Source organism: Mercurialis annua, linkage group LG3 (assembly GCF_937616625.2).
Source record: "Mercurialis annua linkage group LG3, ddMerAnnu1.2, whole genome shotgun sequence".
In the NCBI taxonomy this organism is placed as follows: Eukaryota; Viridiplantae; Streptophyta; class Magnoliopsida; order Malpighiales; family Euphorbiaceae; genus Mercurialis; species Mercurialis annua.
Window position 1 is genome coordinate 68,475,888 of NC_065572.1, and position 14,280 is coordinate 68,490,167.

The window sequence follows — 14,280 nt, forward strand, 5'->3', positions numbered from 1 at the left end:
TCAATAGGGTAGTCCTCCCATCAACATCATCAACAGCTACTTCAGGAGGCTGCGGCGTTTGCGGATTGCTTGTAGACTGTTGATATTCTCTTCTAAAGGAAATCCTATGGATTAATTCAATTACATACATCGAAAAACCAAAAAGCACCAAAGTCTGATGGACATCGTAATATCTGAAAAAAAAAACAAAAAATTAATATAAAAATTGCAAAGAAAAAGAATAAAGGCATATCAAATCCGTCGGAAGTTTCATTTCACTGTTAAGGAACAATTTAAATCCATGTCACTTACTCATGATCATTCGTCGGAAGTTTCATTTCACCCGGCGGCAAAACCCTAAGAGGAGGAGGAAGGTTGCAAAAATCAGCCGAAGGGACAGAACCACTAGATGCTACCATCCATTTTTCAAAATTGATACGATCTGTCAGCTCCTCTTTGAGGTTAGTGAAGCCCAAATAAGTCAAAACCCGTTCGAGCGGAGGGGCGTTGATAATATCGGAACCGATCTGGCATTCTTCCTTAACAGTGACTGCTTTCAGCAAGCAAATGCGTAGATCCAGATGCTGTCTAAATTGCTTCACATGATCAAATAACCCATAGTAGTCTAAGCTTACGCACAAATCATCAATCTTGAAAAGCAAACCCAATTAAAATAAATCGGAAAACATTAAAGAAGACAGAACAAGAGAGACTGAATGCACTCACCAGCCGTCCGCCATGAGAGAGAATAGGGTTTAGCAAATGAGAGAATAGGGTTTAAAATTCTCTCTTTTTTTTTGCCAAAAGAGAGAATAGGGATTAGCGAATTCCAGCTTTCTCTCACTTATGCCGGCAAATAAAAACAGGACAAAGCAATATTTGTTTGGAGGGTGGGCTTTTTGTAGCCTTCGGCCCACCCAATTTATTTTGAGGAAATTAGGCCCAACAACGTGAATAGGCAAAATAATCTCAGCAACACGGTGCGGCTTTTCCGTTTGATGATCACACTCAGACCGGCCACCTCAAGACCGGATCCAGCTTCACCGGAGCCATCAATAAGGAAAATTCCTTAGAGTTAAAACTCAGCTAATTAGCAATTGCAAAGTAACTAGTTTTACCTGTTTGAGGGCTTGAAGGGCGCCGCGATGGCGCACTTGACGAAGACGCCATCCCTGACGAAAAGCCAAAAAACCCTGTGGATACTCCTCGTATCTGAAGAGGTGGAGCGCAAATCGGAAGAAAATCTTGCAGATATGCTGGAGGGAATGTCTTAGAGTATTGTGGGGACAGATCCGGGGACAGAACCGGGGACCGAACCGGGGACCGGGATGCATCAGGACTTGGACAAATGCGCGGCGGAGCTGTAACGTGTAAACCACCAGCATCGGCCAACTGGTTCTCTACGATATTCCCCAACTCGTGTAGACCGTAGGACCGCAGAACTTTCAATAGGGTAGTCCTCCCATCAACATCATCAACAGCTACTTCAGGAGGCTGCGGCGTTTGCGGATTGCTTGTAGACTGTTGATATTCTCTTCTAAAGGAAATCCTATGGATTAATTCAATTACATACATCGAAAAACCAAAAAGCACCAAAGTCTGATGGACATCGTAATATCTGAAAAAAAAACAAAAAATTAATATAAAAATTGCAAAGAAAAAGAATAAAGGCATATCAAATCCGTCGGAAGTTTCATTTCACTGTTAAGGAACAATTTAAATCCATGTCACTTACTCATGATCATTCGTCGGAAGTTTCATTTCACCCGGCGGCAAAACCCTAAGAGGAGGAGGAAGGTTGCAAAAATCAGCCGAAGGGACAGAACCACTAGATGCTACCATCCATTTTTCAAAATTGATACGATCTGTCAGCTCCTCTTTGAGGTTAGTGAAGCCCAAATAAGTCAAAACCCGTTCGAGCGGAGGGGCGTTGATAATATCGGAACCGATCTGGCATTCTTCCTTAACAGTGACTGCTTTCAGCAAGCAAATGCGTAGATCCAGATGCTGTCTAAATTGCTTCACATGATCAAATAACCCATAGTAGTCTAAGCTTACGCACAAATCATCAATCTTGAAAAGCAAACCCAATTAAAATAAATCGGAAAACATTAAAGAAGACAGAACAAGAGAGACTGAATGCACTCACCAGCCGTCCGCCATGAGAGAGAATAGGGTTTAGCAAATGAGAGAATAGGGTTTAAAATTCTCTCTTTTTTTTTGCCAAAAGAGAGAATAGGGATTAGCGAATTCCAGCTTTCTCTCACTTATGCCGGCAAATAAAAACAGGACAAAGCAATATTTGTTTGGAGGGTGGGCTTTTTGTAGCCTTCGGCCCACCCAATTTATTTTGAGGAAATTAGGCCCAACAACGTGAATAGGCAAAATAATCTCAGCAACACGGTGCGGCTTTTCCGTTTGATGATCACACTCAGACCGGCCACCTCAAGACCGGATCCAGCTTCACCGGAGCCATCAATAAGGAAAATTCCTTAGAGTTAAAACTCAGCTAATTAGCAATTGCAAAGTAACTAGTTTTACCTGTTTGAGGGCTTGAAGGGCGCCGCGATGGCGCACTTGACGAAGACGCCATCCCTGACGAAAAGCCAAAAAACCCTGTGGATACTCCTCGTATCTGAAGAGGTGGAGCGCAAATCGGAAGAAAATCTTGCAGATATGCTGGAGGGAATGTCTTAGAGTATTGTGGGGACAGATCCGGGGACAGAACCGGGGACCGAACCGGGGACCGGGATGCATCAGGACTTGGACAAATGCGCGGCGGAGCTGTAACGTGTAAACCACCAGCATCGGCCAACTGGTTCTCTACGATATTCCCCAACTCGTGTAGACCGTAGGACCGCAGAACTTTCAATAGGGTAGTCCTCCCATCAACATCATCAACAGCTACTTCAGGAGGCTGCGGCGTTTGCGGATTGCTTGTAGACTGTTGATATTCTCTTCTAAAGGAAATCCTATGGATTAATTCAATTACATACATCGAAAAACCAAAAAGCACCAAAGTCTGATGGACATCGTAATATCTGAAAAAAAAACAAAAAATTAATATAAAAATTGCAAAGAAAAAGAATAAAGGCATATCAAATGCAAAGAAAAAGAATAAAGGCATATCAAATCCGTCGGAAGTTTCATTTCACTGTTAAGGAACAATTTAAATCCATGTCACTTACTCATGATCATTCGTCGGAAGTTTCATTTCACCCGGCGGCAAAACCCTAAGAGGAGGAGGAAGGTTGCAAAAATCAGCCGAAGGGACAGAACCACTAGATTCTACCATCCATTTTTCAAAATTGATACGATCTGTCAGCTCCTCTTTAAGGTTAGTGAAGCCCAAATAAGTCAAAACCCGTTCGAGCGGAGGGGCGTTGATAATATCGGAACCGATCTGGCATTCTTCCTTAACAGTGACTGCTTTCAGCAAGCAAATGCGTAGATCCAGATGCTGTCTAAATTGCTTCACATGATCAAATAACCCATAGTAGTCTAAGCTTACGCACAAATCATCAATCTTGAAAAGCAAACCCAATTAAAATAAATCGGAAAACATTAAAGAAGACAGAACAAGAGAGACTGAATGCACTCACCAGCCGTCCGCCATGAGAGAGAATAGGGTTTAGCAAATGAGAGAATAGGGTTTAAAATTCTCTCTTTTTTTTTGCCAAAAGAGAGAATAGGGATTAGCGAATTCCAGCTTTCTCTCACTTATGCCGGCAAATAAAAACAGGACAAAGCAGTATTCGTTTGGAGGGTGGGCTTTTTGTAGCCTTCGGCCCACCCAATTTATTTTGAGGAAATTAGGCCCAGCACCGTGAAAAGGCAAAATAATCTCAGCAACATGGTGCGGCGTTTCCGTTTGATGATCACACTCAGACCGGCCACATCAAGACCGGATCAAGCATCACCGGAGCCATCAATAAGGAAAATTCCTTAGAGTTAAAACTCAGCTAATTAGCAATTGTAAAGTAACTAGTTTTACCTGTTTGAGGGCTTGAAGGGCACACCGATGGCGCACGTGACGAAGATGCCATCCCTAACGAAAAGCCAAAAAACCCTGTGGATACTCCTCATATCTGAAGAGGAGGAGCGCAAATCGGAAGAAAATCTTGCAGATATGCTGGAGGGAATGTCTTAGAGTATTGTGGGGACATATCCGGGGACCGAACCGGGGACCGGGATGCATCAGGCCTTGGACTTCAAGACATCACTATAAAATAGGTGAGTGTTTTAGTTATTGTAAAAGTACTTTCAGTTAGCTAAGTTCTCTATGTGTGTATGCTTAGGCTTTCTTATTTTTAATTGTCAAATTAATGGTTTCCCTTTGAAATTTGCCGTAAGCTATGGAGGAGGTGCTTAAGTTACTACTATTTTTTTGTTGTTGGATCGTTCATACAGTCATAAAAGACGACTGAGGAACAGAAACTGATAATATTTTTGACAGATTCAAATTCAGAAACTATATTTTTAAAGAAAAAAAACGAACATAAACCTAACTAATAACAAAAACTGTTTGCCTTAATTTAATTAATTAATTTGAGAAAGATTAGCTATTTTTCCATACTCAATTAGCATTCATCCGCCATGATTCAATTTTATTTTAACTGGAACTCTAATTATATTAATCTTTTAGTGATTAATTAAATAACTAATTTGTTAATGACTATAAAACCATTATTTAATATAAATTTAAAAGGGTTATTCCGTAAATTTGCATGTCCCCCCTATCTGTGCTTTTATATATAGTATATAGAAGTGTATTAAGCACCTTCTAAGTAGGGTTTTTTGATATTTGGGTGCCAATTCCAGACCAGTGCCTCTTTCGGAATTAATTCCGAAAGAGTGCCTGATCTCACATGGCCCGCATTCTGAAAATGCGGACCATGTGGTGTTCCGCATTCAAGGAATGCGGAACACATTAATCAGCTGATTAATTAATAATCAGTTGATTAACGAAGTGTTCCGCATTCAAGGAATGCGGAACACGCTGACATTACTGTTGGGAGCTGAGAGCTCCCAACGGTAATAAAGGTGTTTCGCATTCTAGCAATGCGGAACACCTTTAATTCCAATGGCTATAAAATGGCCCTATTTTACCATAACACACACTCAAATTTAGAAAAAATAACTACTAAAGTGAAATATGATAGTTCGAGTTTGTCGGTTTTTATTTTGAGCGGAAAAAAATTTAGGTCAAGGTGTTTTTATTTCGGAGCTAAACGGATCTATATTTTGGAGCGAAGGAGTTATATTTTTTATTTGATACTAATTATTTTGGAGGACTACAAGAAGTTCGTACGTTTAATTTTTCATTTATTGCTTTAAATAATTTTAGTGTTAGTAAATATTAGAAATGCATGTATAAATTTAATTATAATATAGGAAAATGTTAGATTTTAATTATAATTTAGAAATGCATGTAGAAATTTAATTATAATGTAAAAAAATGTTAGCTTTTAATTATAATTTAGAAATGTATGTATAATATAAAAAATTAGATAATATTTATAATTGTTTTAATTATTAATATTGTTGTTGCTAAAAATTATTGTAATTTATTAAAATATTATTAATTATTATAAAAATTAGGCCTCAATATTAGGATATGTTTAATTTAATTTTGTAATATTTAAAAAAATATATTAGAAATAAAGTAACCGTAATTACAATTGATATCTTCACGCTATAAATTTAAGATTTGCATTTTAAATATAACGGTCATATGTTTGCTGTTTATTAATTAGAAATGACGACTCCAAATATATCTTTGTTAATATGGTGTGATGGCCGTATTACAAGTTCTCCATGTGGAATAGAATACCATGGGGGTCGTCCGGTTAATATGGCCGTATTGTGAGTTCTCCATCTCGAATGAGTTTTGAAGAATTACAAAATATTTGTAGAAGAGCAGTTTCTACCGACGGGGAAGTAGAAATTTCAAAAATCTACTTCCGGCTTCCTAGAATAGTTGGGGGTTTGATACACTCGTACTCGTTGTTTTCTGTGGAGAATAACGAGCATGTGTTTGGAATTTTGAACGAGGTTGTGCGGTATCCGCAACTGGATATTTTGGAATTGTACGTGGAATACGAGGTTGTGGTTCGCAACGAGACTTTACTCGACCAGTTGGTTTTAGGTGATTCCAGCGGGTTTGAGAGGGGTAGTGATGAAGAGGAAGAAGAGGATTTCTATGACAGCAACGAAAAAAATGTCGAGGAAGACTTAGGAGCAGATTCACATTATCAGTCGCAACTTCCTGAGCATGTAAGAAGGGCGGATCTTTGCGACTTTGACGTCGCCTCGGAGGCTGATGAAAAGATTATGTGGGATCCTGGGATGAAATTCCGGGTAGGGATGGTCTTTCCAAATCGCGATGTCGTCCGAGCTTGTGCGACTTCTTATTCGGTCGGGGTGGGAAGGGAGTACAAGGGTCGCCGGACTACCAACTCCACAATATTGTTGGTTTGTAGGCACAACCCTGTCTACAAATGGTGGTTTAGCAGCCTATTCCCCTACCTGCTATGCAGGATCGGCTCCTTCATAACATCCAGTATCAGGGGAACTACAACTTCGATGAACTGCTCTCAGATTACATCCAGATTTGGAACAACAGAGCGGTTTACGTTGTTCAGGGCTACCAGCTCCAGCGTCCACCTCACTACCATTCGGCGTATATGGAGTGGTTTCGGAGCCGCAACCGGCGTTGGATTACCCATGAAGGCACAGCGGCCGGACAGAGTGTACGTATTTATTTTATTATTAAATTTCTCTTATACACTGACAATTTGTTTGTTTGATGTAAACAGCGCGACACTTTCGAGATGATCGCCCTTCAGAAGAGGCGCGTGCGTCTAGGATTGGGACTGCTGCACGCAGTTCCCAATTAGCTTACAGAGAGGAGCGCTGTGACGTCACATTGCCCCCACCAGAGCCAGCAGTTCCGGCTTACGTACTACCTCATCTTCCTCCCCTGACCATCGATCTTGCTCACATCAGGGGAGCGCGTAGATGGCAGCCTAGAGCCCCCCATCCTTACCAGCGCCCGGACGACCCTATCCCCCCACCGGTCTACTACCACTTCGATCCTACAGCCACTTCAAACAGACGGGGGGAGTACTATGGGCCGACTCAGTACTACGGTTCCACCTCCGCTTCAGCATCACAGCCTCCGTGGCCTCAGACCTCTTTACCACAGGTTTCATGTCATTTATTAATTATTTTATTGCTTTTTTAACTCGTATTTAAATATATAATCTAAATGTTACGTTTTCTACTTTGTGTTTCAGGGACCCCAGGTATCATCGTATCAGGTCCCGCCTTCGTCGATGCCGTTTTTTGAGCCGTCGTACACACAGACATCATATACGACTCCTCTAGGCACGCCATCGTCTCAGTTCCACCAGGCCACACCACCGGCGTCTCAGTTCCAGCAGGCCACACCACCTGCGTCTCAGTTTCGGCAGGCCACACCACCGCCGTTTGCTGCATCAGATCAGTATTACCGTCCAGCGCTATCTACGGTGATCAGCAGTTCACTTCTTTTGATCAGTGTTACCGTCCCACACTGCCTCCGGATGATCAGCCGTCGACGTCACATTCGCGACCATCTTTTTCTCACTAGGCTCAGGATCCATCACAGCTACATTTTACACTGTCAGAGTCCTGGTTATTCGGTCCGGAGATCGGTTTAGAGGCATACGAGGAGTTTTTATCACGACCGGATATCACACCTCCATCTTTCAGACTCCTACCGCCCACACAGGAGGAGACGGGTACTGCACCACCAGCAGCAGACGTTGAGCTTTCAGCTCAAGACGAGGACAACGACGACGACAGCGAGGGCCCTCCGTTACCCAGACAGTTTCACTCGATTACAGACAGCGATCCCGGCACCGACGAGAGACTCATGGGTTGAGGATACAGAGACCGAGGACTCGTAAATATGAGGATTAGATTTCATATTTTTGTTCATTTATCGATTTTTGTATTTTAGTAGATGTTGTATGTTTACTATATTTTGTATATTATAATCGTTTGTTAAAATTGTTATTTTTTTATAAGCGTCTGTTAAAATCATTAGTTAAATAAAATAAATATTTAAATCGTCTGTTAATTTTTTTAATTTTTTTATAAGCGTTTGTTAAAATCAGTAGTTACATCAAACAAGTATTTAAATCGTTTCTTAATATATCGTTTGATAAAATTATTTTAAGTTTTTTTTAAATTAAAATTCAGCAATGATTGGGCATTTAAATAATTTTTTTTAAATTAAAATTCAGCAATAATTGGGAACTAAATGCTCAATCATTGCAGCCCCAATGATTGGGGAGACAAAACTGTCTCCTTCTGATTAACGAAGTTAATCAGCTGCTTAGCTAGGATTCCGCATTTCTAGAATGTGTAATATGTGGGCCCTGACACTCTTTCGGAATTTCTTCTATAAGAGGCACAGAACCAGAATTTTGGGTGTCTTTAAGACACCCAAATATCAAAAATCCAATAAGTAGGTAGTAGTAAGATAAATACAATGGAGAGGTACTAAAGAATCCAAAATAGCTAAACGTGACGTGAGAGCAGATGAGCAGCAAAAACAGGATTGTAAAATGGAAACATTACTACTAAATTTATGAACTCCATCTCCTAAAAAAAGAAAAAACACATGCATCGTTCCACGTTTCATTTTGACGTGGCTCTCTCTACCAGGGGGCAGCTCTTTGGAAGTTTCTGGTGCTATGGAACGTGAGAAATTTGTTGAGTATGTAAAGTGAAGATATGGACAAGACATGAAAAACCAGAATCATTTAATCAAACCTCTAGGGTGAAGCGGTGCGAGGTGTTGGAGAGAGAAAATATTATCTAGAAAGAGAAAATCTATTTTTTTTTTAATTTCAATAGCAGGGGACGGTGATTTTCTACTTTTAACTGGATATTATCATCTCTTAGTTCGTTTTTTGTTTTTTGATCTGATCGTGAGGTGTCATGAATGAGTTCCAACTATAAAACGGCACCTTTAATCTTTTCACTTTCAGACTAATCTCCACTCGAGGCAGATAAGTCTTTTGCGGGAGGCAAAACTCTAACCCCGAATTTTAAACGGCTGCATACATGAGTACGGTTCAAACCCGCGACCTCACTTAAATTAGAAGAGCGCATTACCAACTCATCTACGCCTTGGGGCTTCTGTTTCTTGTTTTATTTCCCTTTATATTGAATAAATTGTTTTGACCTTTGGAGTGTTATGGAATCTTCGTGAGTTTTGTTTGGTATATTTTGTATTCTCTAATTGCTTAAATCTTTCAAGATTTTTTAGCGTTTGTTCAAATTTCAAATTCAAATTTTTAAAGACTCAAATATTTTTAATTGTTAGAAGTATATTAATAATGGAACAAGAGATGAATAGAAATTCTGAGGTGCAATTGGTGTCAGGACATTTTCAACATTTGGATTTTTTTCCGGACATTACACATCTGTAAATTTTATGTCTTTCAATTTTTGCGTTTTTTTATTGCAAGTTTGGCCACCAATTTGTTTTTATTAACAAAAAAAATACAATTTGACTATTATTATAAAAATTAAAAATTTGATTTAAATTGCAACACAAGTCGCAAAAATTTGACTTTTTTTTTATCATTAAGCCTAAAAAGAATATAATTTTTATATTATCAATATTTTTAATTATTATTTAATATTAATGAGTTTGTTAGACAAAAATTAATGCTGTGATTAATTATATTATATTTCTAAGATAAGAATAATGAATATATATAAAAAAAACTCTATTATATTTAATGTATTCTTTATCTATATCTATACTATATATAAAAGCACGGATGAGGGGTGGGGGGGGACAGGCACGTTTGTTCTTAGTTTTTTTTAGGCTTTTGCCTCTTTCCCTGTACCAAAAAAAAAAATTGATTATTTAACTTATGGTTTTATAGTCATTTAATAATTATTGGTAATAAATAAAGATATAGTTTAGTTGAAATAAGAATCTGATTTGAATGGAAAGTAAATTATTTTGAACGGAATTTATCTTCTTGTAAAACTCAAACGTTATAGTTTCATTGTCTTTTAAGAGTATTTAAAAACAATTTGTTTATCATTATAAAAAAAAAATGTTTACCATCACCGTGTCCTATTTGTAATCTATATCCATAATATTCGGTTATAAAGGTCTTAACGTCTTATTGTTTAAGGATTTGGAATTTTGGCTCCCCTCTACAATTGAAAGTCTTGCAAATAAGATTCTAATTACATACCTAAACTAAATTCTCTTTCTCAAAAAAAAAGAAAAAGTTTGCTCATTAATCTTTTTGGATTAACTAATTTATCTAACTAATAATAAAATAAATATGATATTAGTAGTAGTTTATTACTAGGAATTTTCAATTTAATTTTAATATATGTACTCATGAGTTTTTAGTTTACGTAAACTATTTGTTTAATTAATGTAATTTTCATTTTTCAATATTTGTAATTAGAAAAAATAAAATTTAGTTAAGATTATGTTATTAAATTAACTTAAGTTAATTTTATGGCGATTATAAATAAAATAAATTTATATAAATATGATATTTTAATTAACATATATATTGACAAGTCCCATTACGAGCCACGTGCGTACCACGTAATGCAAAACTAGTATGTATAAAAATAAAAATATGAGAACAAAAATAGGGCTGAGAGTGTAATTTAATGTAATTGCATTCTTGACAAGGCTCGTCACGTAAAAGCCTAACAGCTATCAGAACTGCATAATTGCAAAAGTCTCCGGCAGAAGTTTCTATATAAACCGACCCGTTCTTCACAAGGAAAAACCAACACAAACACACCAACCAAGTCGAAGCCTTCTTCAATTAATGGCCCCTCCAAGCCTAACCAAGAACGCTATAGAAGAAATAGGCTTCCCTGATAGCCAGCAGCCATTATCAATATCTTTAGAAGCCTCAACTTTTGTTGCTAATGGCCATCCAATTCTTACTCAAGTCCCTCAAAACATCATCTCCACTCCATCACCATCTCCACTAATTCTCTCATCAAACAAGAACAAGAACACGGTCGGTTGCTTTGTCGGGTTCGATGCAAATGAACCCAGAAGCCACCATGTCATGCCCATCGGCAAGCTCATCGGCATCAGGTTCATGAGTATTTTCAGGTTCAAAGTATGGTGGACCACTCACTGGGTCGGAAATAGTGGAAAAAACGTAGAACATGAGACACAGATGATGATCTTGGACAAAAATGAAACTGGTCGTCCTTATGTTTTGCTACTTCCAGTTCTGGAAAAATCTTTCAGAGCTTCTCTTAACCCTGGGGTCGATGATGACGTGGACATACGTGTAGAAAGTGGGTCCACAAAAGTACGTGAGTCCAAATTCAGATTTTGTCTCTACATGCATGCAGGTGATGATCCGTACAGTCTAGTTAACGATGCAATGAAGGTGATAAGGGTGCATTTAGGTACATTTAAGCTTCTTGAAGAGAAAACGACGCCGGATATAGTGGACAAATTCGGCTGGTGCACTTGGGATGCATTTTACATTAATGTCCATCCTAAGGGCATATTGGAAGGAGTGAAGGGTCTAGTGGAGGGTGGGTGTCCTCCAGGTTTAGTCCTTATTGATGATGGGTGGCAATCCACATGTCGTGATGAAGATGATCCTACCACTGATGATCAAGAGGGTACTGATAGAACTGAAGCAGGGGAACAAATGCCATGTAGATTAATCAAATTTGAGGAGAATTATAAATTTAGAGAAATGGGCAGTTTTATTAAGGAGCTTAAAAAAGAGTTTACGAGCATAAAAAATGTGTATGTTTGGCATGCTCTTTGTGGATATTGGGGTGGAATTAGGCCTAATGTGCCTGGTTTGCCTCAAGCTAAGATTATTGCTCCTAAATTGTCTGAAGGCTTGAAGATGACTATGGAAGATCTTGCTGTGGATAAAATTGTAAGTAATGGTGTAGGATTGGTTCCTCTAGAGTCGGTCCATGAGATGTATGAAGGACTTCACTCTCATCTTGAATCTGTGGGGATTGATGGCGTCAAAGTTGATGTGATTCAGGTTAGTCCTGGAAAAAATCTCCATTGTTCTGTTTCTCATTTTGTGGTACAAATTCTGATGGATTATGTGTTCGTGCGCATGTCATCGTCCATTTCTTGCATTTCAGTACCCCATTTTGATATTAGAGTTGATTTTCAAATGGAATGGGTGTTTCTTCTTGCAGTTGTTAGAAATGGTATCCGAGGATTTTGGGGGCAGAGTTGAGCTTGCTAAAGCTTATTACAAAGCACTAACAGCTTCAGTAAAGAAACATTTCAAAGGAAATGGAGTCATTGCTAGCATGCAGCACAGCAATGACTTCATGTTCCTCGGAACAGAGACCATAGCACTCGGAAGAGTTGGTAATTATCAACAATTTAATTCCAACAAAACCTTAGGCATTTTCCTGCTGTCGATATGCTGATGTATTGATACATTAAAATATGCAGGGGATGATTTTTGGTGCAATGACCCATCAGGAGATCCGAATGGGACATATTGGCTACAAGGTTGTCACATGGTGCACTGTGCCTACAATAGCTTATGGATGGGCAACTTCATTCAACCAGATTGGGACATGTTCCAATCTACTCATCCTTGTGCTCAACTCCATGCCGCCTCAAGGGCTATCTCTGGCGGACCCGTTTATGTAAGCGATTCTGTCGGCAACCACAACTTCAAGTTGCTTAGACGCTTAGTATTGCCTGATGGGTCTATCTTACGGTGCCGACACTATGCACTTCCGACTAAAGACTGTTTATTTGAAGACCCTTTACATGATGGCAAGACTATGCTCAAGATTTGGAACCTCAACAAGGTAGAAATGCATTTTCATATTTTCGCCTTTACGTGTTCTGTTTGCACATAAACTTTTTGAATCTTAGGTTTTGGATAAACAATAGTTTCTTTCAATTTTTCATAAGAAGACAGAAGCCTCAATGCATTTCGGAAAAACCAGCTAGCCTTACGTTTCGATTGGCATTTCACCCCACGATGAACGGTTGGCACCAGTACTACATTTGTGTCTCTATGGACCGAGTAGAAAGGGGCTTTTCGAGAAGATTGTTTCAGCATTTCATTCCCGTGACTAGAAGGGCTTCTAAAACTTGAAATCTCTATATTTATAACTTATGCATGTATAAAAATGATAATTTCCCGTTTCCCGCTTTAGAAGTTTGTCAACTGAGCATCGTTGTTTCAGTACTACATAGTTTAGCAGCAGCTGTGCTCACAAGCATGCTGAACAACCGTTGTGTTTGAATAACATTTCTCCGTCTCTTTTTCGGATTCATAACAGTATACAGGTGTTCTCGGACTGTTCAATTGTCAAGGAGGAGGCTGGTGTCCTATTTCCCGGAGAATCAAAAGTGCAAACCAATTTTCACTTCCAGTGACATGTTTGGCAAGTCCTAAAGATATCGAATGGAACAGAGGAAAGAACCCAATACCCATCAAAGGAGTGAATATTTTTGCAGTTTATAGACTCCAAGAAAAGAAACTGAACCTCCTCAAGTCATCAGATAGCTTAGAGATTTCACTTAAACCACTAAATTATGAGCTGCTTGTAGTTTCACCTGTGATCATATTACCAAGAAGATTGATCCAATTTGCTCCTATTGGGCTCGTGAACATGCTAAATTCTGGTGGTGCAATCCAGTCTCTAGCTATGGATGATAATGAAAATTTGGTGAGAGTTGGGGTTAAGGGAAGAGGAGAAATGAGGGTTTTTGCATCGGAGAAACCAGTGGGTTGCAAGATTGATGGGGTTAGTGTTGAGTTTAGGTATGATGAGCAAATGGTGATGATCCAAGTTCCGTGGCCTAATTGTTTAACATTGTCTGTGGTTGAGTACTCATTTTAAAAGTGTTGAAAAGAAAAGTATATGAAAATGGAAATGATGGTGTTTAACTGGCAAGTGCTGTAACTGTAATAAAGCTTCTTTTTTCTTGCTTCATTTCTCTCTCTTTTTCACTTGAGATTGGTTTAGAACTTGAATATAAATTTCTAAATTTAAATACTATCTTAAAAGAAACGCTGTTACCTTTAAATTTAAAGTCGCATGATGATAATTTTTTATATGGCAATCAGTTATTTGAATACTTTTATTTTATTTCTAATTATATACAAAATTAAAAAAAAAAATTAACATGAATCTTTTAAATTTGAATAGTATATTTCTAACAGGTAATTAAATATGTAAAAACAAAATTTTTATTTTAAAATTTAGGGTAAAGCAGCACAAAAA

General features: G+C 38.4%; 1 protein-coding gene across 1 annotated transcript; it reads left to right on the forward strand.

The window, feature by feature from the left end:
• The first annotated feature begins 10,718 nt into the window (after positions 1–10,718).
• LOC126674235 (galactinol--sucrose galactosyltransferase-like) lies at positions 10,719–13,989 on the forward strand. Its single transcript, XM_050368652.2, has 4 exons — positions 10,719–12,056; positions 12,220–12,397; positions 12,485–12,852; positions 13,333–13,989. Exons 1-4 carry the CDS (start codon positions 10,851–10,853, stop codon positions 13,894–13,896), a joined length of 2,316 nt encoding a protein of 771 aa, XP_050224609.1. The 5' UTR covers positions 10,719–10,850; the 3' UTR covers positions 13,897–13,989.
• The last annotated feature ends 291 nt before the right edge of the window (positions 13,990–14,280 follow it).